General features: G+C 44.8%; 1 protein-coding gene across 1 annotated transcript in view; it reads right to left on the bottom strand.

The window, feature by feature from the left end:
• The window catches only part of HSPA4 (heat shock protein family A (Hsp70) member 4), a 2,799,623-nt gene that overhangs the window by 519,631 nt on the left and 2,255,831 nt on the right, over positions 1-24,161 (bottom strand). Inside the window, 1 exon segment of the mRNA XM_044069267.1 lies at positions 8,546-8,671. Within this exon segment, the coding sequence (XP_043925202.1) occupies positions 8,546-8,671 (126 nt within the window).

Raw genomic sequence — 24,161 nt, 5'->3', positions numbered from 1 at the left:
CGTTTTATAGTGCATTTGTTAAATCTAGCACAAAACCGACAACTAGTGATGTCGTGATCAGGACCTAGGCATGGAATACAGTAAGAGTGGAAATCCTTATGAGGTATTTGCTTCCCACAAGAAATACAATTAACTTTTTCTGACATCGGTCTGAGGCAAGAAAAAAGTTTCCCCAATGGGGTACTTAGCTTTATTGAAGACTTCGGATCCGAAATTTGACTGAAAATCTCAGGAGTCGGCCGACCGGCACTTGCAAACTGCTTCTGCTTCAGGCACCGCACGGCAAGAAAGACTGAAGAAAATGGCGTCAGATGCAACTTATATACCCCTGGCGCACTGACGTCAGGGAAGAAGCGACAGCAACTGACGCCGGACCAAGACTTTGGAACTCTGGCCAACTGCAGGATCGCCAGGATAACCCTAGTGTAATGACTGCAGCAGTGCAACACAATAAACATCTGCAGTGGCAAAGCCTGCCCTAAATTTAGAGTAGAGTTGCAGATGATAGTGCTTTGTAAAGGTGTGCACTGAACTCCAAGTAGCTGCCTCTAAAATGTCCTTGGTTGGTACTCCCCTGAGAAAGGCTGCTGAAGTGGCTGCAGCTCTGGTGGAATGTGGCCTAATGCCCTTAGGCACTGGCTTGCCATGTTGTAAGTAGCAGAAACAAATGCAGTGGGCTATCCATTTTGAAATAGTCTGCGTTGAGACAGCCTTTCCTTGTGATCCTGCAGCATATGCCACTAGTAATGGCTCTGTCTTTCTGAAAACTTTGGTTCTGTCCAAGCAGAATCTAAGCAGTCTGTGTACGTCCAAAGAATGCAGAATTCTTTCCCCCTTGTTTTGTGGATTTGGATAAAAAGTTGGCAGATGAATGCTTTGGTTAAGAGTCACAATGGACACTTTAGGCATAAATGTTGGGTTTGTCCTCAGAGAGACCCTGTCCGTATAAAAAATTATGAAAGGTTCCACAGCCATGAGTGCCTGTAGCTCTGAAACTCGTCTTGCAGAAGTCATTGCTAGGAGCAGAGCTGTTTTCCAAGATAAAAACTTTATATCAGCAGTAGCAGCTGGCTCAAAAGGAGGCAGGGTGAGTTTTTCCAAGACACAGTTGAGGTCCCATGCAGGCACTGATCTCCTTGGAGGCCTAAAATTTTTGGCTCCTCTGAGGTACTGTTTTAATAAGGGATGAGAAAAGATTGGTGGCTCTGTATTGTAATGCGCCGAAATGGCAGAGGCATAAATTTTAATAGATGACAAAGGCCTTTGTCCAGCATCTCAGTTAAGTATCGTAAAATCTGAGGCATATTTGGCACAGCTGTAACCGTTCCTTGTGCCTGGTTCCAAGCACAGAATCTCTTCCATTTTCCAGCATAAAATTTTCTAGTACTAGGCCTTCTGGCTTCCAAAATGACATCCATCACAGCTTTGCTGAGAGGTGTGTTTTGTATGACTACATTATCCGCCATGCTGCCAGGTTTAAAGTCCTGAGCTGGCTGTGCAGGATCTGTTTGTTTTGCTGGGACAGTAGATGTGGTACTTGAGGAAGGGTCCAAGCTGGGCATTGAGACAAGCTCCTTAATATTGGGTACCAGTGCTGGCGGGGCCAGTCTGGTGCAATCAGTATCATCTTTGGCTTCTCATGTCTGACCTTTAGGAGTACCTTGGGGAGGAGAGGCAGAGGGGGAAAGGCATATACCGATAGGTTTTTCCAGCTGAAGGATAGGGCGTCCGCTTTCCATGCTTGTCTGCGATATATCCTTGTGCAGAATCTCTTTAGTTGGTAGTTGTGAGGAGAGGCAAACAGATCTATGTCTGGGCATCCCCATTTCCTTGTTATCATGCTGAAGACTTGTGGATCCAGCTACCACTCGTGGGGATCCATGAGGTTTCTGCTTAGTTCGTCTGCCAGAGTATTTTTCCTTCCTGGCAGGAATTGTGCCTGCAGATGTACTTGGTAAGTCAATGCTGTGTCCCACAAAGTCATGGCTAGTCTGCAAAGGGGGTAAAAATGTGTGCCCCCCCTGCATGTTTATATACCACATGACCGTGGTGTTGTCGGTCTTTATCAGTAGTTGTACTGGTTGAAGTAGGTCCTTGAAGGCTGTGAGGGCATTCTGAACAGCTAGCATCTCTTTCTGATTGATATGTAGATGCATTTGGTTTGAGGTCCATGTTCCCTGAATGCATTTTCCTGCCATGTAGGCCCCCCAAGCATAATATGAAGCGTCCTTTGTTAGTGTTTGCCTGGCTGGGGGTAATGTGAATGGCTGTCCCTTGTTTTGATGACAAGCCTTTGCCCACCATCAAAACTCCTGTTGCAGGAAGGGAATGAGAGTACTTCTAGTTTCCAGGCTGTGGCAATGTTGAGTCCAAACACTTTTTAGGTACCACTGAAGTTTCCTCATCTGCAGTCTTGCATATGGAATTAGTAGGATGCAGGATGCCATGAAGCCCAAAGCCTGCAGAATTTTTCTTGCAGATAACTGGGCCTTTGTTGCCAACATGTTGAAGTAGGTAGTCCGCTGTCTCTGCTTGTCTGGCGTGAGAAAAGCCATCTGGGCAGTTGTATTTAAGCTTGCACCCAGGAATATTATCTCTTGAGAAGGCACTAAGTTTTGATTTCTTTTCGTTTACTGTGTACCCTAGGCTAATATGTAATCTTTTTATAAACGCCAGATGCTTTAGAAGAATGTCTTTGTTCTCTGCTTGAATAAGGCAGTCGTCCAAGTAGGGATATATCTGAATTCCTCTGTCTGCAAAATGCAATTACTGGTGCCAGGCATTTTGTGAAGACCCTGGGAGCAGTAGATAAGCCAAAGGGCAGTGCAGAGAATTGGTAGTGCATTGAGCCTGCTATGAATCTGAGGTATCTTCTGCAAGATTGTCTGATTGGGACATGCAGGTATGCCGCTTTTAGGTCCAAAGTTACGAGCCAAGCCTTCTTGCCCAGCATGGGCAGTAGCTGCTGTAGAGTCAACATCTTGAATTTTGGAACTTCCAGAAACATTTAGTATAGATAGGTCCAGTACTGGTCTCCAGGTTTTGTCCTTTCTGGGCAATAAGTCTAGAGTAAAATCCTTGCCCCTGCTCTTGTTGTGGTACTTGTTGAATGGCCCTCATGTCCATGAGGGCTGTAATTTGCTTCTGTGCCTTTGTCCATTGATTGTGTGGCAGGTCTGGCATACCTTTTGACCTTGGTAGGGTGTGAAAATGGAACCTGTAGCCTTGGGACACTATGTTCAAGACCCATTTGTCTTGGGTAACCATTTGCCAATTTGATGAAAAAAGTGCTAGTTTTCCCCCCTAAGGGGGCTGTCAAAAGAAAAGTGCTTGGATCTGGCAGAGGAAAGTCACTGGGACTGTTTCCTATAAGGTTGTGATTTGTCTTCTCCGTTTTGGAGGTAGGAGCACCCCATTGTTTAGGCCTGTATGAGCCTTGGGGCTGAGATCTGCCTCTTGGATGCCTGTATCCGCCTCTTTGTGGTCTGTCTGACACTGGAAAGGACCAACTTTTAGAAGGCCAGTTCCTGCTAAATCTAGGTGGCTGTACCTATAAGAAATCCTTAACTGTCTGCATGGATTTTGCTTTATCCTCGATTTTTTTCAACACCTCTTCTGCTTTAGTACAAAAAGTATGCTGTAAAGGAGCATCTAATAATTTTGCTTTAACATGATCAGGCAGATTCTGTTCCTTTAACCAAGCATGCCTTCTAATAACAGAACCTGAAACAGCGGCCCTGCAAGAGGCCTCCAGTGAATCAAAACCACATTGCAAACTATGGTTTCCCACTTGTTCAGCTGCATGCAATAAATCTTGCATTTCTTTGTTCTCTGAACATTCAGTATGTCAACAATTTCTGTTTAAGCAGTGACATTAAATATTGCTGATATTTAAGCATATGAAACTGACAATTTAAAGCCCTTACAGCCAAGGTAGCAGAAGTGTAAACTTTTTTCCCCCATCTGTCCAGAGTCCTAGAATCCCTATCAGAGGGGACAGGGACTTTTGCAGTGGAAGCTTTGACCCTTTGGGACCCTGAGATATAGTTTCTGGGTCAGCAGCGGGGTTTTTATACAGGAATTTATGAGAATCTGGGACCCTGTAGTATCTGTCTGGCTTAGCAGGTGCAGGGGGTAAAGAAGTCAGGGGACAGGCCGGACTCTGAAAATACATCGACAATGTCTAGAACAGGTGGAATAGCAAGGGGTCTGTGCTGAGGAAGTAGCAGAAAGTCTCGGAGCCTTTTCTTAGACTCAAAATAATCTTGGCTCCCCCAGTGGAAATGCTTTCTCATGGTATGCAGGGTTTCCCCCAAAAGAATAATCCTCAGGAGGAGAGGCTGAAGGAATGGATTTGTCAGCAGAGTCCTCATAGGGAAGCATGGAATAATCCTGTTCAGAAGAGGAATCAGAGGAAATAGAAACCTGATCAGAAGAATCATATTCTGTCTCTTGCCTAGGCCTCTTATCAGAAGGGGGGATGGGAACCCCTGATCAAGTAATTAGGTCTTCGGCCATTTTAAGCATCTTTTTTTAGGCATGGAAGTCTGAGTAGGAGAATGCTGTACTTGTTTCTTTGTCTTTAGAGCTGCTGTAATCTTTGAAGCTGATGACGGCTTAATATATAGTTGTGTAGGTCTGAAGCCACCATCAGAAGCCGATGCCTGCTCAGCGGCTCCAGATCCATCTGAGGGAATGATTTCCGAGTGTACAATACCTTGAGTATCCAGAGGCCCAGTCAGCTCCATGTGGGAGTCGGAAGCGGCCTGTGGCTCTGAGGTAGCGGGCGCCAGGGGCTGCGAAAGCACCTCACTGAGAACCGGCGACTGGCCTAACGGAGGCCTCTTCGTCGGTTTTGGACCTCGGATGCGTATCCTTTTCCTTGTCCTTGCATTTTTTGTAAACTCCAGTCGTCGGCTGTCCCGACGGCATTATATAATTAAATCTTCAGCCAAAGTAATGAAATGCAAAATCGAACCAACGTTTAATAGTGCGTTGGTTAAATCTAGCACAAAACCGACAGCTAGCAACGTTGTGATCAGGGCCTAGGCAAGGAATACAGTAAGAGTGAAAATCCTTATGCGGTATTTGGTTCCCACAAGAAATACAATTGTTAACTTTTTCTGACATCGGTCTGGAGCAAGAAAAAAGTTTCCCCAACGGGGTACTTAGCCTTTAATGAAGACTTCGGTTCTGAAATTTGGATTTGAAAATCTCAGGAGTCGGCCGACCGGCACTTGCGAATTGCTTTTGCTTCGGGCACCGCGCGGCAAGAAAGACAGAAGAAAATGTCGTTGGCTGCATCTTTTATACCCCTGGCGCACTGACGTCAGGGAAGAGGCGACCGCAACCGACGCCGGACCTAGACTTTGGAATTCTGTCCGACTGTGGGTAGCCTGCCAGCAGAATAACCCAAGAGTAATGACTACAACAGTGAAACACGAACATCTTGTAGCCTTGTGTCACGATATTTGGAACCCACTTGTCCTGGGTTATAATGTGCCAATTTTAAGAAAATACAGCTAATTTTCTCCCTAAGGGTGCTTCCAGGAAATAAGTGCTTGCTGCAGGCAGGGGAAAGTCATTGGGACTGTTTCTTGTAAGTTTGTGATTTGTCTTCTCCACTTTTGGAGATAGAAGCACCCCATTGCTTTGACCTGTATGAACCTTGCGCCTGGGGATCTGCCTCTAAGGCGTCTGGGTCTGCCCCTTTGTGGTCTGAGACAGGAAATGACCAATTCTTTGTTGGCCAGTGTCTACTAAACCTAGGTGGCTGTACTTGTAAGAAATCTTTGACCGTTTGCATAGATTTAGCCTTGTCCTCCATTTTCTTTAACACCTCCTCTGCCTTAACACCAAACAAAGAATCATGCTGTAAAGTTGCATCCAATAATTTAACTTTAACATGATCAGGCAGATTTTGTTCCTTTAACCAAGCATGCCTTCTAATTACAGAACCTGTAACTGCGGCCCTGCAGGAGACCTCTAAAGAATCAAAACCACATTGCAAAGTATGCTTTCCAATTTGTTTAGCTGCATGCAATACATCCTGCATTTACTTGTTTTCTGCAAATTCAGAATTTAACATTTTCTGTTTAAGCAATGCCGTGACATGTTGCTGATATTTGCGCATATGAAACTGACAGTTTAAGGCCCTTATAGCCAAGGTAGCAGATGTGTAAACCTTTTTTCCCCATCTATCCAGTGCCCTAGAATCCCTGTCAGAAGGGGTAGGGTTTTTTGCAGTGGAAGCCTTAACACCCTTGGGACCCTGAGAAATAGTTTCTGGGTCTGCAGCAGGGCTTTTATAAAGGAATTTATCTGAGTCAGGATCCTTGTAATATCTGTCAGGCTTAAGTGCTGGAGGTAAGGAGTCAGGGGTAAGGCTAGACTCGAAAACACATCTACAATGTCTAACAGGAGGGATGGCTAGTGGCTTGTGCTGAGGTAGTAACAGGAAATCCCAGAGCCTCTTTTTAGACTCTGAAAAATCTTGGCTCTCCCAGTGGAAATGCTCTCTCATGGTATGTAAGGTTTCCCCAAAAGAATAATCTTCAGGAGGAGAAGCTGAAGGTATGGATTCTTCAGCATCAGAATCCTCATGGGGGAAAAAGAATATTCCTGATCACAAGAGGAATCAGAAGAAATGGAAACCTGAAGATTCATAGTCAGTCTCTTGCCTAGGCCTCTTATCAGGAGGGGGATGGGAATCAAGTCTTCAGCCATTTTGAGCATCTGTTTTTTGGGCATGGAGGCCTGTCCACATGGCTCTTGAGGTAGCTTCTTTGCCTTTGAAGTCAGTTTAATGTATAGGTGTTTGGGTCTGAATACACCCTCAGAAGCCGGTGCCTGCTCAGCGGCTCCAGACCCATCTGAAGGGATAGCGTCCAAGTCTCCAATACCTTGAGTTTCCAGTGGCATGGCAGACTCGACGTGGGAGTCTGTAGCGGCCTGCGACTCTAAAGTAGCGGTCATCAGGGGCTGCGAAAGCACCTCACTGAGAACCAGCGAACCGGCAACTGGCTTAGGAGAAGCTTCGTCGGTTTTGGGCCTCTGTCTTTCTTTTTCTTTGCGTTTTTTGTGAACTCCGTTAGTCGGATGGCTTTCCGACGACATTTCTGGATAATTAAATCTGCGTCCGAAGTAGTTTAAAGCATAATCATACAGACGCTTAATAGTGCATTGGTTAAATCTAGCACAAAACCGACAACCCAGAAAATTATGATCAGGGTCTAGGCAAGAAGTACAGTAAGAACGAAAGTCCTTATGAAGTATTTGCTTCCCACAAGAAATACAATTATTAACTTTTTCTGACATCAGTTCTGGAGCAAGAAAGGTTTCCCCAACGGGGTACTTAGCTTTATAGAAGACTTCGGATCTGAAATTTGAACTCGAAAATTTCAGGAGTCAGCCGACCGGCACTTGCGGACTTGCTTCTGCTTCGGGCACTGCGTGGCAATAAAGACTAAAGAAAATGGCGTCAGCTGCTTCTTTTATACCCCTGACGACCTGACGTCAGGGAAGGGGTGACAGCAGCAGAGGCAGGACCCAGGACTTTGGAATTCAGGCCGACTGAGGGCAACCTGCCAGCAGGATTACCCAAATGCAATGACTGCAACAGTGAAACACTAAGAACATCAAAATCATGGCTTTGGGGAGTAAAGCTCCAATGAATATTTTAAAACAGATTAAATTACAATATTAGAAAGGTTCAGACAATATCCCAGATATACAATTAGTGGATACATTAAATGTAAAGAGGTATAAGGACACTAACTACAAGAAACAATGTGGCAGGGCAGCCAATATCCAAGAAACATGAGTCAGCTAGTACAGTATCAGAGAGCTGTGCTTCATGGTTAGAATACACGAAGCAATAGAGTTAGGACACACTGAATACATGATACTTGAGAAACACCTGATATATATGACTAAGATAATACATGACAAATAATTAAAGTTGTGACACATTAAATACAGACTGAAGCAAGGGAATTTCAGCAGTAAATTTCAAGCATGGTTCTAAGATAAACAAAGTGTAGAGTACGAGTAGAAAGAGTATTTGATAGAAAATGTATCACAAAGATAAGCCAGTATAGAGGGGAAGTAAGTTGGGGTAAACAAGATTAGAGAGACAGGAATATTAGTGGATATTGTGGTGTGGAGCATGGGCATATCCAGTTGTGGGTGCAAACCATATAAGACTCACTGTTAAGGTGTCTTTGTGAAGACAACTGGGTACTGAGGATGTTGATAAGTTAATGGATTCAATGTCAAGAGTTGCTAAAGTAATCACTTCACTCAACTCCAAGTCTCAGACCTTAGCTACAATTCTAATTAAATTAAGTAAAACACACAATACTTAAAAAAACACTTCACTTTTTATATATGTAACTAAGAGGCAACCCCAAGACACTAGGTTAAAGGCCAATCCCATACATGTTGCAGAGTAAGGACTATGCTGCAAAATGATTAGCTTCTCAACACACTGAATTACACCTGTAATGTAGTAAAAATACCACTTATGCTCATATATAGTGCTTACATCTTCATTGACGAATTTCTCGTAGACTCCACACAACTTTTCTCTCATTTCATATACATATTCCTCAACAGCATTCTTTGCATCATTCCTCTCTTTTTCAAGCTTGTCTTGCATGATCATTTTGCCCTATACACAGGAGATGGAAACAAAGCTTTATGTCACATTTCAAACTTACTCATTTAAGATTACATTTAGTTACTTAATATTACAGATAATCAAGAACACCATTGCTATACTCAGTTTACACAACTTGCACAAAGTAAATTAACTTTCTGCAGAGATTATGGATCTCATAAACAAGAACATAGGCAATCTCCAAGCACTTGACCACACCCAATTCGGATCAGTCAGGGGCAAATCTTGCCTGTTGAACTTGGTTAACTTCTTTGAGATGGTCATCAAAGCCCTGGATGAGGGAAAGTCAGTACATACAGCTTACCTTGACTTGGCAAAGGCCTTTGACACAATCCCCCACTCGGGCATCATCGAAAAGCTAACAATTTGGTGTAAATCCCCATCTCGTCAGGTGGGTGGCCAACTGGCTCAACGATAGGACCCACAAGGTCAAAATAGGTGACACCACCACTGACAGCAGACCTGTCACTAGTGGAGTTCCCCAGGGATCTGTCCCGGGTCCCCTACTGTTTGGCATCTACTTCTCAGTGGTCCAGGCACAGATAAAGGGCCTGCGGCTGACCACATTTGCAGATGACTAAGTTAGGTGCTGTCATTGAGTCCCCAAATGTTGACAGACTGCAAGAGGCTCTCACAGCAACAAATGACTGGTGCCAAAGTCATGGCCTTAATTTAAAAACAAAAAAATGCATCATACCATTCAGAAAAACACAGCCCCTACTGATTTACCACATCAACGGCAAACCCCTTAGCACACAACCTGTGGTGAAAAACCTGGGTACTCTGACAACAATCTCACATTCAACCATCATGAAGTGGTACTGGTCAGAAAAAAGCCTTTTGCTTGGCTCATCTCATAAGTAAAGGAATTGCATCCAGAAAAAAGAAGGTTATTACCTCTCTGTACTCCACTCTCATTAGGCCTATAATGGAGTATAATTCCCCATTTGGTATGTACCTCTCCAAGCACCTACACCAACTGGAAAAGGCCACAAAAATACTTCATAAAGAGAATCCATATATTCCAACATCTGTCCTATGCAGAGAGGCTCAAATCACCATCACTCTACTTGGTATCGTACAGACTGCTCAGAGGTGATCTGCGTCTTGCCTACAAGACAATATCAAACACTGCCCTACTAGAGATGCTCCATATCCATAAGTCTAACTCCTCACATTGCCCACCTGAAAGGCCAAAACCTAATACACATCTGTCTCCCAGAGGCTGCCCTGTCTCTGGAATAGGCTTCCCATAAATGTCAGAGTACCTAGCTGACCCTCCAAGCGCAACCTTGATGAGTGGATGGTAAACCAAAAATGTGTCCCTTGGGTTCCACCTTTGTCCCTCACTGACAGGGGTGACAGATTCTGACAGAAGTTTCTTTTTTTGGGGATAAACTCTTGGCTAGGCTTGTAAAGGTCCCAGGGCCATTAGCATAGTAACCTCCTACGAAGAAATTTCCAGGGCTGTACACTGAATAGACAGAATGTAATCTACTGCCATGTATGGTTAAAATTCAAAGGCAAATTTTGATTGCAAAATTTAAAAGCCAAAGCTTTGCAGCTTTATGCATTTTAGACTTTTTTGTGCTAGAACAGTAAAACATTTCAACCCTTGTTACACCTATGCTTGCTTGCCTGGAAAAGTGCTACCAGTGCTTTCTTCCCACCACTGCTAAACAACTGTAGCTTAAAACAGAAAGCATATTTGTTTGGCAAGTACAGTGTATGAGATAGTTTGGATAAACTAATGACAACTCTCTGAATCTATAGACGAGTGTTATACAGAAAAAGAAAATGACAGCTAGTCCACAGCTGAGTTCAATTACAGCTATGGTTTTCAGCCTACTTAATTGTTCACTTGTAGATTTATATATATGCTCAATATTTTATATATATATATATATATATATATATATATATATATATATACACACACATATATAATATATATATATATATATATACACAAATATATGTATTTTTTTATTTTTTACACATGCCTGATTAAGTATTTACTTGGTACGAAAGCTATCTTCAAGTGTTTTAGTTTATAAGTTACTAACATTTGTTCTGATAGATGTCTAGTGGTAGATCTTTTTGTTAGTCATTTTGTTACTGAGTTGGTTTCTTAATAAAGTTTGGATTAGTAGGTTAGGCTTAATAAGCTGTTCTTATACATTTTAATTTGTCTCTGGCTTCTTAGTTTCAGTTCTAAGGTAGCGCAGTCTCAGTTTACACTATGGTGTTACAGGGGACTTGGTTAAAGGAATGAATGTAATGCTTTTATTACTCTTAACAGAACCACCCTCGGTAACCACTGCCTTGCTCCTAATAACCTGATTATATATAAATAACTAATGTCTTTAATGCTTTTCATTACACTCCACTAGGATCACTTGTGTGTTTCAATAAAGGATATTCCATTTTTAACTCAACTGTGGACTACCTACTACTTTATTTTGTAGTACATATTTTAAAGTTCGATTATTACTGAACTAGGTGCATAACATATTACACAAAGTGAACTTCTCACCATCCACACTGAAAAGTTTGTTTTACTTTTGACCTAGTATAGGCTGGGTACTGGATTTTCTGAGACTTTGAAGGATACCACATGTTTAATTTTGTAGAAAATGAAAATTATGTACATACCATTAATGCTAGATCTGCATTGTCCTTTTACGTGCATCTCAATTGCTGGGTATAATCAGATCTGACTGGACTAGATGCCAGCAACTTTCAGACTTTCGGATCCAGGCCACAGGCTCCTTTGTTTGCCCAAAATCCCATTCTGCTCTAATTCCTCAGATCGAGTCTGCCTGCTCATACAAATACCTACCCCAAAACTACATCAGCTAAAAAGGGTTTGAAATGATGACATAACAGTGCAAGACTAAGACAAGGCTATGGACAGGACCAGTACTGTTAAGAGACCAAGATAACAATTTGGCAGGGGACAGAGGGAAAGTTGAAACAGATGGAGAAAACGCAGATTTAGCATTATGATAAGTACATAACTTAATCAGATACAGTCTTTTCCGTCCATATTAGCTGATGGGACAGAGTCCCCAAGCAACTACATACTCTGGGAGGACTCACAGAAGGATGTTCTGATGGATGGTAGAGTCAAATGAAGCCCTAGACTGGCACTGCAGGTCCAGCTAGCAGTGACAGATTAATGTGTGTACTGTAGACAGGATCTACTTTACAAAATGATCAGAACACAGACATTCATTTTCACGAGACTGAAAAAACTGGAACCTGACATACCAAATGCCAAACTTTCCCAGGATAAGTAAAAACCTGCCCAATATGCACTTTACTCCACTGTTGTGTGATCCTGGAGTTGGTATATATAGTTAAGGGGTGTGTGGGGGGTGTAGCCCCCCCCCCCACCAGGGTGTGTTTTAATTACTTCAGTGTGTATTTAAGTTTGGGCAAGTGTTACTTACCCTGGGAAAGTTTCAGCGTTGGGGTATGTCAGGTTTTGGTATTTTCAGTCTTGCGGAAATGAACGTTGGTGTTCTGTTTTTTGTTTTTTAAAAGTTGATCCCCATAGACCAAGTAGCTGCAGCACAGATATCAGCACAGATATCAACATGAACTCTTGAAAAGAAGACTGCAGAGGATGCAACAGCCATAGCAGAGTGAGCTTTAGGTCTGTGAAGCAGAGACAGTCCTTCAGCTCTACAGACAAACAATGCAATTGGGCAACAATCTGGACAGCGTGACCTTGGGAATACTAGATCCCAATTTAGTTAAAAAAAAAAAAAAAAAAAAATGGGGAGAAGGTTGGATTTTTTGAAGTCTGTGGTATAGTGCAGACAAAAGCGTATCTGATGACCAACCAACACATGTAAGAGATATTCACCCTTGTACGAGAAATTGTGAAGGAAAACTGATATGTTAATCGCCTGATTCAAGACAGAATCAAAAGCAACTTTGGGGAAGGAAGTTAGGATTTGTTCAAAGAGAAATTCTACCTTTGTGAAAGACCAAATATGGTGGGGTTTGCATGACAAAGCCTGGAGTTTTGAAATCCTCCTTGCTGAGGTAACTGCCACCAGAAGAGTTTCCAAGAAAGGAGTTAAAAATTCATACCAGCTGCAGGTTCAAAAGGGGTTTTTGTCAAGGCCTATAGTAAAATATTAAAATCCCAAGATAGAACAGGATTCATTAGAGGAGGCATTAGGAGAAAGGTGCTCTATAAAAATACCTTAGATAGTTTCAATGAAGCAACAGGAGTAAAATCTTAAAACATGAAATTTCAAAATAGATGTAAACTGAACTTTGATGACATAGTATCGGTCTGCCTGAAAAAGATCTGCCAGAAAATCTAAATCCATGATAAGCCAGATGTAAAATTACTTCCACTTACTTCTATAAACTTTCCTGGTGGAAGGATTTTGAAATGTGAATTACATTAGAATAAAGGCAGGAATTTATTGAATCATTGGAAGTGAATAAACTATATGGTCAGTTTCAGAGACTTTATGTCTGGGTGACATGTACAGGACAAATGAGATGAAATTTGAAAGAGGGTTCAGTATCCAAAGAGGGTAAACCAGATGAAGCCACAGGAAGTGGAGCTACATCTGTTGAGACTAAAAGGGAAGAAGGATTACTGTTGCCCTGTATCAGTTTGCTTTCTGCAGAAACCTGGTTATGAGTGGAGTTGGCAGATGGGCATAAAGGAGATCCAGGGGCCAAGTGTGGGACAAAGCATCCCTCAGGAAGTCAACCTCCTGTGGAATCAGGGCAAAGTAAACTGGTGCATTTTGTGTTATGAATGGCCAGAGAACGGACTGCAGAAAGGCTGACCCCAGCAACTGAAACTCATGGAAACCACTATCGGAGTGAAAGAGCTTGTGCAATAGGAGAATGGACCAGCTTAACTCGTCAGCTAAGACAACAGACTTCCCTGGGTGATGTGTTGCAATCAAAAATGGTGGGAAGATCTCACCCACTGCCAAACCCTCATGGCCTCCCAACATAAAGGATACAAATGGGTTCCTCCTTGTTTATGTGCCAGACTACAGAGAGATCTGTACATCTGAACAGCAACCATACTTCTGGGGCGGGGTGTCCTGGAAGGCCTGCAATAATAGGAGGATTGCCCTTATCTCTGGAACACTGATGTGAAGATTAGCCTCTATCGAAGACCACATACCTCGGACAGTTTCCCCTGAAATGGATTCATAAGTTAGTACTAGGCTACCTGCATTTGAAAGGCTATTTTAAGCAAAGCCAAATTTCCCAACCCAAAGGTAAGAACCAAACCCTGGTACCTTGCATCTATGGGATAAACACTTAATTAAACCAACCCCCAGTCCTCTCCCCCAGAAGGAAAACATCCACGGCTACCGTGGCTACTGGGAGATGGAGAACAAAGGGATGACAGACGCACAAAACGAGAACTCAGCCACCACAAAATATGTTGCCTGCAGATACTCATAAGGCTGACTAGAAAGTGCACAGGATGGCGAAGAAAACACTACTGTACTTAAAGGGTCCAATGAAATGACCTCATGCAGAATATGGCATGATGGATACAGCCCAAAAGATGTATGATGGATCTTGCCATGGGAATTAGGGAAGACAGAACCAGGGGAGCTTGTTGTCTTAAAGTTTATAGTAGTGAGGCAATCCAGGAGATTCCTTCACTTTTGGACGGAAGTTGCTACCAGAGTGGTGGTGCCCAGGTGGCAGCCTATGACTCGGTCTGGACTGGTGATAATTTTGACTTCTCCAGGTTGATCACGATCCCAAATTGATAACATAACTGGAGCAGTGTGCGTCTTCTGGCTCGAATTAGCAAATCCCTCATGGAAGAGGATATGAGCCTGTCTTCTAGATATGCCAACACCTAGAACCCCTGCAGTCTGAGATGTGCTACAACCACTGCATTTCATTTGATGAACATCTAAGGGGACTGTGGTGATACCGAATAACAGTGCTCTGAAATGAACACTACTAGGTATCAGCCGAAAATGAAGAAACCTCCTGGACTGCCTCTATTTTAATGTGGTAGTAGGAGTCATGCAGGTTCACCAAGCACATCCAGTTATCCTACCTTAGAAAAGGCAAAACGGACTGCCCTGTGACCATCCAGATAGTAGTTTTTCACAAACTCGTTTAGGCGGCAGAGGTCCAAAATGGGCCTGAAGTCCCAGTTTTTCTTTGGAACCAAAAGGAATCTCTAGCAGACTCCGGATCCTTGCTGGTCTGGTTCATAGGTGTGTACTAGGCTAATGGCCCTGGACCCTTTACAAGCCTAGCCCATAGGATTACCTGGCATAGTGCCACCTGACCCTAGTATCCAGTGCCTCTGTCGAGTAGAGCCACTGGAGTGATCCCCGGGGTGAATTTTCCATTTCCCATCCACTCAAGATTTCTCTTGAAGAGAGCCAGTGAGGTGCTCTGTTTGACATTTATGGGAAGTCTATTCCATAGCATGGGCAGTCTCTGGGTTATGAACCTGTACCTCCAGCATGTTCTGTTGATTGTGGTAATGAGGTTGAGGTCTCGAGTGTGTGGTGTGGAGGGATTGGGATTTCTTTAGATGTAGCATTTCTAACAGAGCTGGGGCAGACATGGCATTGCAAGTCAAGCAGAGATCACCTTTAAGTAGGCGATATGCGACAGAGAATAGCTGGAAATAATTTGAGTCTGTCCATATAGAACAAGTATTTAAGGATTAGAATCCTCTTTGAGGTACTCTGGCGGCCTCTCCAGTTACTGCAGGTTTATAGTGAGGTACAAGCCAAATGGGGCATTGTACTCTATGACTGGCCTAATGATGGAAGAGTAGAGGGAGACAATGACCTCTTTCTTCCAGGATGCAAAACCCTTAGTAATGAGGTGTGCCACACATGACTTTCTGACCACAGTAGCAATGCGGTGGTCAAAAGAGAGGTTGCTGTCAACCAGTGTTCCCAGATCTCTTATAATGCCTTCTATGTTCAGCGGACTACCATCAATGTGGTAATTCATGGGAACCAGGTTTTTCCCAAAGGGGATAAAAAGAAGTTATGTCCTTACCATAACTTTCCATGTGGAGTGTTCATCTCACCTTTGTTCTTACACATGGGTTCGGAGCCAATCCTCGGCTCCGAGTCGGCCGCTTAGCAAAGCTCTGCATCGAGAAGAAGCTCGAGACCAACCTATCTCCCACAATTCCCTCTGCCTTTACCTCAGATCTAGTTTGCAAAACACCACCAGATCCAGCAACAATAATATAAACATACATACATACAAGGGGCGTAACTGAAACCAGTAGCACAACAGAGAGAAACCAGCAGCGGGATATAACCAGACCAGACCTCTAAACCGGACGTTCTTCCTGACCTGAGGGTGGGAATGTAAGAACAAAGGCGAGATGAACACTCCACATGGAACGTTATGGTAAGGACATAACTTCTTTATGTGAGAGTGTTCAATCTCGCCGTTTGTTCTTACACATGGGTAGCGTCCCTAGCTCCGTGACCCTGAGAGACTCACGGAAGAACATTCCTGAGCACAGTGGAACCAAAGGTTGCCCTGTCCCTGGAAATCCTATCCACTTTATAATGAGTGATGAATGTATGTGGTTTAGACCAAGTGGCGGCCGCACAAATAGTATCCAAAGGTAGGCGGGCCGCATGAGCCAAAGATGTGGAAACTTATCTAGTAAAATGTCCTTTTGGTTTGGTGGGCAAACTTTGATCAACAGCAGCATAAACAAAGGTAATACAATCAGATAACCATTTGGAGAGAGTACGCTTAGTCACTGCCATGCCCTTTTTGTTGTCCGCAAAGGCTATAAAGAGCTGGTCTACTTTTCTATGATCTTTCATTCTATCTAGATAGAATCTGAGTTGTCTATGAACATCCAACTTGTGCAACATATATTCCAGCTTATTGGAATGATTTTTGAAAAATGTGGGAAGTTCGATGGATTGATTAATGTTGTTGACTGAACAAACCTTAGGGAGGAAAGAGGGGTTGGTGCGTAAAGATACCCTATCCGGGTGAAAAATTAAATATGGGTATTTAATGGAAAGAGCTTGAAGTTCCGACACTCGTCTGGCTGAAGTGATAGCTACTAGAAAGAGAGTTTTCCAGGACAAGAACTTTAAGGAACAGGAAGAGGCTGGTTCAAAGGGTGGTAACATTAGCTGGGATAAGAGGAGGTTTAGATTCTACGGAGCTGTAGGAAACCTGACTGGTGGTCTAAGATGAAAGGGTCCTTTCAAAAAGGCTTTACAAAGCCTATGAGCCATAATAGGTGCACCATTCTCCCCTACATGAAAGTTAGAAATAGCAGCCAACTGAACCCTCAAGGTGGCAGTAGAAGCTCCTTGGTGAAATAGCATGGATAGGAACTCTAAAACTTTGTTTAGTGGGGCTATTAAGGGATCTAAATGTTGTGCAGTTGCCCAGTATACAAAACGTTTCCACTTACTAGTGTAAATTTTTGTAGTGGAAGCCTTATGAGAGGCTACTAGAATGTTCTGAACCGCCGGAGAGAGAAGATCAGACCTGGCTAAGAAGGGAAGCGGAGCAGCCAAGCTGCTAATCTGAGGGACAGGAGCGACGGGTGGGGAGCTCCTGACGAATGAGTCAGTAGATCTGGCACCGGGGGTCCAGGATCCAGGGCTCCCGTATTTGGTGTGCTTGAAGAAAGGGAAACCAAATTTGACGAGGCCAGAATGGGGCAATCAGAACTACAGTCCTTTCCAGATCCTTGGCTTTCTGGAGAAATCTCGGTATCACAGGTATAGGGGGAAAAGCGTACAGGAGACCCGGGGGCCAATCGTGAATCAGAGTGTCCCTGGGGACATCCCCTGGAGGGGGTAATAGGGCAAAGTAGCTTCTGCATTTGGCGTTCAATGGAGACGCAAACAGATCGCAGCAAGGCTGGCCCCACTTGCGGAATATCATGTCCGTTATTGTCTGGTTGAGGGACCACTCGTGAGGTAACAGGATGGCTCTGCTCAACCTGTCCGCTATAACGTTGGATAACCCCGGGATGTGCGTTGCTATCAGAAAGCGACCCGTGGACTCTGCCCATTGCCAAATTCTCATGGCGTCTCTGCATAACTGGTAAGATTTGGTTCCCCCTTGTTTGTTTATGTACCAAACTACGGACATGTCCGTTTGAACTGCAATGGTCCCTAGAGGTAGAAGGGAGGAAAAGTGTTGCAACGCTAGAAACACTGCCCTCATCTCCAGGACATTGATGTGCAGGTTGTACTCTAGATTGTTCCATTCGCCTTGGACTGTCTGTCCCTGAAAGATGCCCCCCCACCCTATCAGGGAAGCATCCGTGGTCACTGTAGCTGTTGGTGTGGGTAACACAAACGGTCGGCCGCCGATGAGATTGCAATTCTGTAACCACCAAGACAGGTGTGTTTTGCAGGTGTTTGTAATGTGAATTTCGTGCGTCAGCGGTAACTGTTGGAACGACCATTGTGCGAACAGCAGCCATTGGAGAACTCTCATGTGTAGTCTTCCCAAGGAAATTGCAATGAGGGAAGCTGACATGAGTCCCAAGACCTTCAGAACTAGTTTGGCTGGGGATTTCTTGGACAACAGAAGTAGAGATATGTGTTTTTGTAGGGAAGCTATTCTTTCTGGGGGAAGTCTTAGAAGCAAGGAACGGGTATCCAAATCTGCCCCTATGAATGAAATATGCTGTGATGGCTGTAAGGCAGATTTTTAGAAATTTATCGAAATCCCTAGCTGAACACAAAGGCCGAGTGTGTAGTCCCTGGCCTGTATCAGTAGACGCTCGGTGGTGGCAGTAAGGAGCCAGTCGTCCAGATACGGAAACACCCTGAATCCTAGGCATCTCAAGTGAGACGCTACCACTACCATGCATTTGGTGAAAACCCTGGGGGCTGAGGTTAGACCAAAGGGCAGGGCCCGAAACTGAAAGTGGCTGGCTCCCAGCCAGAAGCGCAGGTGATCTCTGGACGCTCTGGCCATTTTGATGTGGTAGTAGGCGTCCTTGAGATCTACTGAGCACATCCAGTCGTCCTTCTGTAAGAACGGAAGGATCGATTGAAGCGTGACCATCCGGAACTTTTCTTTCTTCACAAAGGTATTGAGATTGCTTAGGTCCAGAATTGGCCTCCAGTCCCCTGTCTTTTTTGGAACTAAAAAGAACCTTGAGTAAGTTCCGAATCCTCTTTGGTCCGCCGGGACTGGTTGGATGTCTCTTTTTTCTAGCAGCTTTGAAATTTCTATAGCTGCAGGTTCTCGCAGATGGGGCGGTACATCTGGGAATCTTTTCTGTGGTAATGGGGGAAATAGAAATGGAATTTTGTAACCTCTGGTAATAATGCTTTTTACCCATCTGTCTGAGGTAAGATTTTGCCAGGCCTGAGGGTATAAAGCTAAGCGACCCCCGACTGCCTCCAGAGCAGGACAGTCAGGCCTCCATTCAGGAGTGCTGGAAAGGCTTCCCAGGGACAGTATCCCTGTCGCCTTGGTTCTGCGGACCCCCTCTGCCGCCAGGGCGACGTCTTCCACTTCTGCCCCCCCTCTGCCTCTGGAGGGGGCATCACCCTGTGTGCTTGGGAAAGAACCCTGGGGTTTACGAAACCACATTTTCCCACCTTGTTGCCCTTTGGGGTACGGTCTGGATGGGGTGGAAAAACTGACTCCGACAGCAGACAGAGTCTTTCCCTCTTGCTCTCACCTGGTAAGGGTCTCCTTTACTTTGGGGCCAAAAAGAGTGGCACCATCAAAGGGGGCGTTAGTAAAGGAAGACTTGAAGGCTTCCGCAAAGGAGCAAAGGCGCATCCAGGATTGTCTACGGAGAGCAATCGCTGAAGCCGCAGCCCTACTCGACCCTTCGGCTACAAACGAGATGAGCCTCATGGACGAGTTTACAATGGATGTAAGGGTATTGAGCTGTGCTGTAACCTTATCCGCGACAGCAGCATCTGTAGTACCCTGGAGGGTCTCTCCAAACTCTCTGACTAGATCCCTCTGTAAATGTGTGAAATGTGTCAAATAGTTCAGTGATCGCATGGAAAAAGTCGCTGAACTGAAAATGATCTTCCCATATCTGTCCATGGTCCTAGAATCTCTGTTAGGCGGATGGACAGACTAGGAAGATTCGGACATCTCCTTTTTCGTGGCAGCTGCCACCACCACAGCGTCCACTGGAACTCCCTTTGTGAGGTATGCCTTATCCTGAGGGGCCGTAATAAATTTATTAGGCTTTCTGGGAACTGGCTCCACTGTGTCAGGTGTCTCCCATGCCCTTCGAGCAATTAATTCCATTAACTCGAAGGGCAGAGTGACCCAGGAGGAAGAAGGGCGAGCACCGAATGCCTTCAGCAAAACTGACATCCTCAGAAGGGGTTAGGGCTTGCCAATCACCTCTGTTTTAGGATCTCCAGGATGTCAGAGAAGGAGACATCCTCTGAAGGTGATTTTGGGGACCCTTCTGACTCATCTAAGTCAGTGTCCGATGTTAAGGACTCTTGTGGAGAATCCAAGTGCCTCCTCTTACACAATCTTTTCCTCGGGACCTCCTCGGGGGGGGGGGGGGGGGATCCGATGAAGCCTCCGAGGAAGAGGGGGCTCCCTCTGGGAGCGGCTGAGACACTGGTGCTCGACGCTTTTGAGTAGTCGTAGATGCAGAAGAGGACAACGGGCCTTTACGGGAGGGAGACGCTGCTTCTGCTGAAGTAGTTGTCTGGGAAGACAATACCTTCCTCATAAGATCAAAGGCCCCCGGACCCCGAGCCGAGGAATCCCCCAGTTCCGAAGAATGAGGAGGAATCTCCGACGCGGAAGCCAAGGGCACCGACCCCGAGGACGGAGCTGAGGTGATCCATGCCGAGAGGGAGAGTCGGCACCGAAACATCGGTTCGACTCTCGGTCCCGGAACCAAGGATAGATCTTCGGCTCCGCGAGTCCGGGAGTGGTTCCGACGGAGTAGAGGTCAATGGTGCAGACCGAGAAAGAGACGGTTCTGGTACCAAGGGCTCCACTATCAGCAGATCAGAGTCTCCCGGCTCCGAGGGCTGAGTAGGCCTCGGAGGAGGACCAGATGGAGACAAGGGAAGGCCTTCGAGTCTCGATACCAACTGAGAGGAGACTGCAATGAGTTTGGACAGGGCCGTGTTCTCCATCAGCTTCTCCACCATATGATCTACGTCGGTGTCGGAGAGGGGCCTGGAAGACCACGTCAAAGGAATCGAGGACGGTGCCGACCTCAAAAGAGCAGGAGGTGGCAGTTCCGTCACCGGTTCCAAGACCCGAGGCTCGGTGAAAAACACTAGCTCGACACTCGGCCCCGAAGTCTGTGGAACCGGTGAACGAACTTTAAAAGAAGAACTTGGAGCCGATGACGTAGGCTCCGAAGTCTTCGACTCCTTCGAAGATTTAGAAGTCTGGTCTGACTTATCTAAAGCCTCCTGGAAAGCAGGCTTCAGAAGACCCCTGTCCATAAGCTTCCTGCGCCTATCTGTCATGACCCTTCCACTAAAGGAATGACATATGGAGCAGTCCTCCTGAAGATGGAGAGGGCCAAGACAGTAGACACAGGAGCTATGGTTGTCTGTGACAGACATCATCTGTCCGCACTGACATCTTTTAAAGCCTGACTTAACCTTTTCTGACATGCCAGAGTCGAAAAAATGTCACAATAAACAGTGAAAATAACAATCACTACACTTAATCTTAGCCAAAGGCCGAGAAGCAATGATATGAAGTGATTAGTAATAAATTTAGCAGTCGAATCCGAGATTTAGTAAGTGGGGCAGGCCCTAGGAATCCTAACTAAATATAAATGCTTTAAAAAACTCATAATTTAGTCGATCGGAACCAGAGACCATACACACACACACACACACTTACAAGTCTAACAAATCTAAGAATTTTAGAAGAAAATTCTATTAGTAAAAAAAAAACTTCATCTTATCTGAAGTTGGCCCAGAGCTCTTCAAACGATGTGATCAGTTGCAGCGGCAAACTAGATCTGAGGTAAAGGCAGAGGGAATTGTGGGAGATGGGTTGGTCTCGAGCTTCTTCTCGATGCAGAGCTTTGCTAAGCGGCCGACTCGGAGCAGAGGATCGGCTCCGAACCCATGTGTAAGAACAAACGGCGAGATTGAACACTCTCACATCAACATTTTTTGGCATTGAGCTTAAGGCCATGTTCTGACACCAGTCGTTGGTCTCAGTGAGGTACTTCTGTAGGATGTCAACATCCCTTGTGGAGTTAATAGCCCTCAAATTGCAACCATCTCTGAACTTTGTCAGCCAGAGTCCCTTCGTATTGGCCTGGACTTCAGAGAAGTAGACAGCAAACAGGACAGGACCCAGGACTGAACCCTGTGGTACTCCACCTGTGACTGGTCAGCAGTCTGACTTGGAGTCAGCTACTTTCACAATGTGGGTTCTATCTGTGAGCCAGTTCGCAACTCACGTAGTGATATAGGGGTTGATGCTTAGCTTTTTGAGTTTTTCTATGATTCCTGAGTGGGGAATGGTATCAAAGGCCTTTGATAGATCAAGGCAGGCTGTATGAACCACCTTGCCTTCATCCACAGCTCTGGTGACTGACTCTGAAGTCGACCAGGTTGAGCAGGCACGAACTACTCTTCACAAAACCAAACTGTGAGATCCAGAGTTCGGAGATTCCCTATATCCTTGTTTATTAGGTCCATGATGATGCATTTCATAGCTTTGCATATCAGACTTGTCAGGTTAATGGGACAATAGTTCACAGGGTCTGTAGTCACTCTTCTTTTGTGGAGCAAGGATGACTGTAGCAGTGCACCATTTGATAGGGACAAAGCCTGAGGTGAGGCTGCAATTGAACAGGGCCACACAGGTCAAGTGCCAGTTCACTCTGTAGTTCATGTAGAACACAGCCAGGAATATTGTCAGGTCCTATAGAAGCTGTATTCTTGACCTTGGACAGTGCTGTTTTAACCTGTGCAGCAGTAATACTGGGTGCCTGGCAATCTACTGGTATTGTGATTGATCCTTTGGGGAGGGGTGTAAAGTTGGCACTGAATCTGTTAGCCAGTATACTGGCAATATCCGTTAGCTTGGTATAGGCGGTACCATTGTGCAGAAGCTCAGAGCAAATCTGGGTACTGCCGTGGAGATTCTTTACATAACTATAGAAGGCCTTGGGGTTGTCCTTAATATCTTCTGCAATTCTATTTTCATTGCTAGCTTTAGAGGATTTAATGAGGGATCTCAACTTTTTGTTGTGGCTAAGGGAGTTTTTCCATTCTTGGGACGTCACCTTATTCCACATCAGTTTCCTCCTTCTGTTGTAGAGTTTGTTTATGGCAAAAGACCAACAGATTGTCTTCCTGTTTTTGGAGGACAGCATCTTAATTCTATGGTGAGACCCATGCATTTGTGTGTGTGTTGGTACAGTGCACTGGTGTATGATTCGGCTGTCATGCAACTATTCTCCATTTGCATGGGTGCCGTGAAGTTAGCCACCTCTGTTTTTAGGAACTCAAAGTTAGCTCTGGAGAAGTTTTTCAGGGTGGTTAGCTTTGCGGGGGGTGGGGTGGGAGGGATGTGGATTTCCAAGGTGATTTGTTTGTGGTCAAATCTAACCAGGGAGGAGTTGACTATTGGTATAGAGCAATGGTCGCCCATGTTAATAATGACCAAGTCAAGGATGTTGCTGTCTCTAGTGGGGGTAAGAACGACCTGGTCCAGGGCACTGGAATTAATGCATTCCAGGAAACATTGGGCAAATGTACTCGTACATGAGTAGTTTTCCCAGTTAATGGAGGGGTAGTTGAAGCTGCCTAGTATGTGTGTGTTAGGCTGGACCCTAATATTCTCCAGGGTGCTTAGGAACGCGGAGTGCAAGTCTTGGGACATGGTTGGGGACCTATAACAGGCCATGACTTGTATCGTGGTCTTACCCAATGTTAGCTGCACCTGAAGCATCTCTGATGCATAATGTTGGGCTACCAGTCTGGAGGTGTGCGCATCCTTTATGAATATGGAAACACCACCACCTTTGGAGTTTCAGTCCAAGTTCTGGGGCCGAATGGTGTGGAATTAGTTCTATCCTGGTAGTGCAGGGGTGCTTTCTGCTGCTTTGAACCAGATCTCTGTTACAGGACAAATGTTGAAGTTTTCCATTTTAAAGAGTGCTTCGAGCGAGTGCATTTTGAGATTTAGACTTCTAGCACTGAGCAGCATTACCCTCAGACTGCATTTGTTTGTAGCTGCTATGGTGGTAATTTCGTCTTTGGAACACTGCCTAAAACAGGCACTATAGGGGTGGCAAAAGTCAGGGACCTCGTGGATGACTCCCTTGTCTAGAAGCAATTTCATGAGCTGCTGTCCTCCTTTGTGGGGATGGAACATCAGGAATATCTGTGTGACATTTTTGGTGAGCAAATAAAGGGAATGAAATACAGTGGATATAAAACGTGTACACACCCTTGTTGAAAATCTAGGTTTTGTAATGAAAAAAAACAAATAATATAAA

This window comes from Protopterus annectens, chromosome 4.part0 (assembly GCF_019279795.1).
Source record: "Protopterus annectens isolate FY-2018-M chromosome 4.part0, PAN1.0, whole genome shotgun sequence".
Lineage (NCBI taxonomy): Eukaryota > Metazoa > Chordata > Ceratodontiformes > Protopteridae > Protopterus > Protopterus annectens.
Note: the sequence above shows the minus strand (reverse complement) of the source record. Positions and strands in the feature narration are given on the sequence as shown.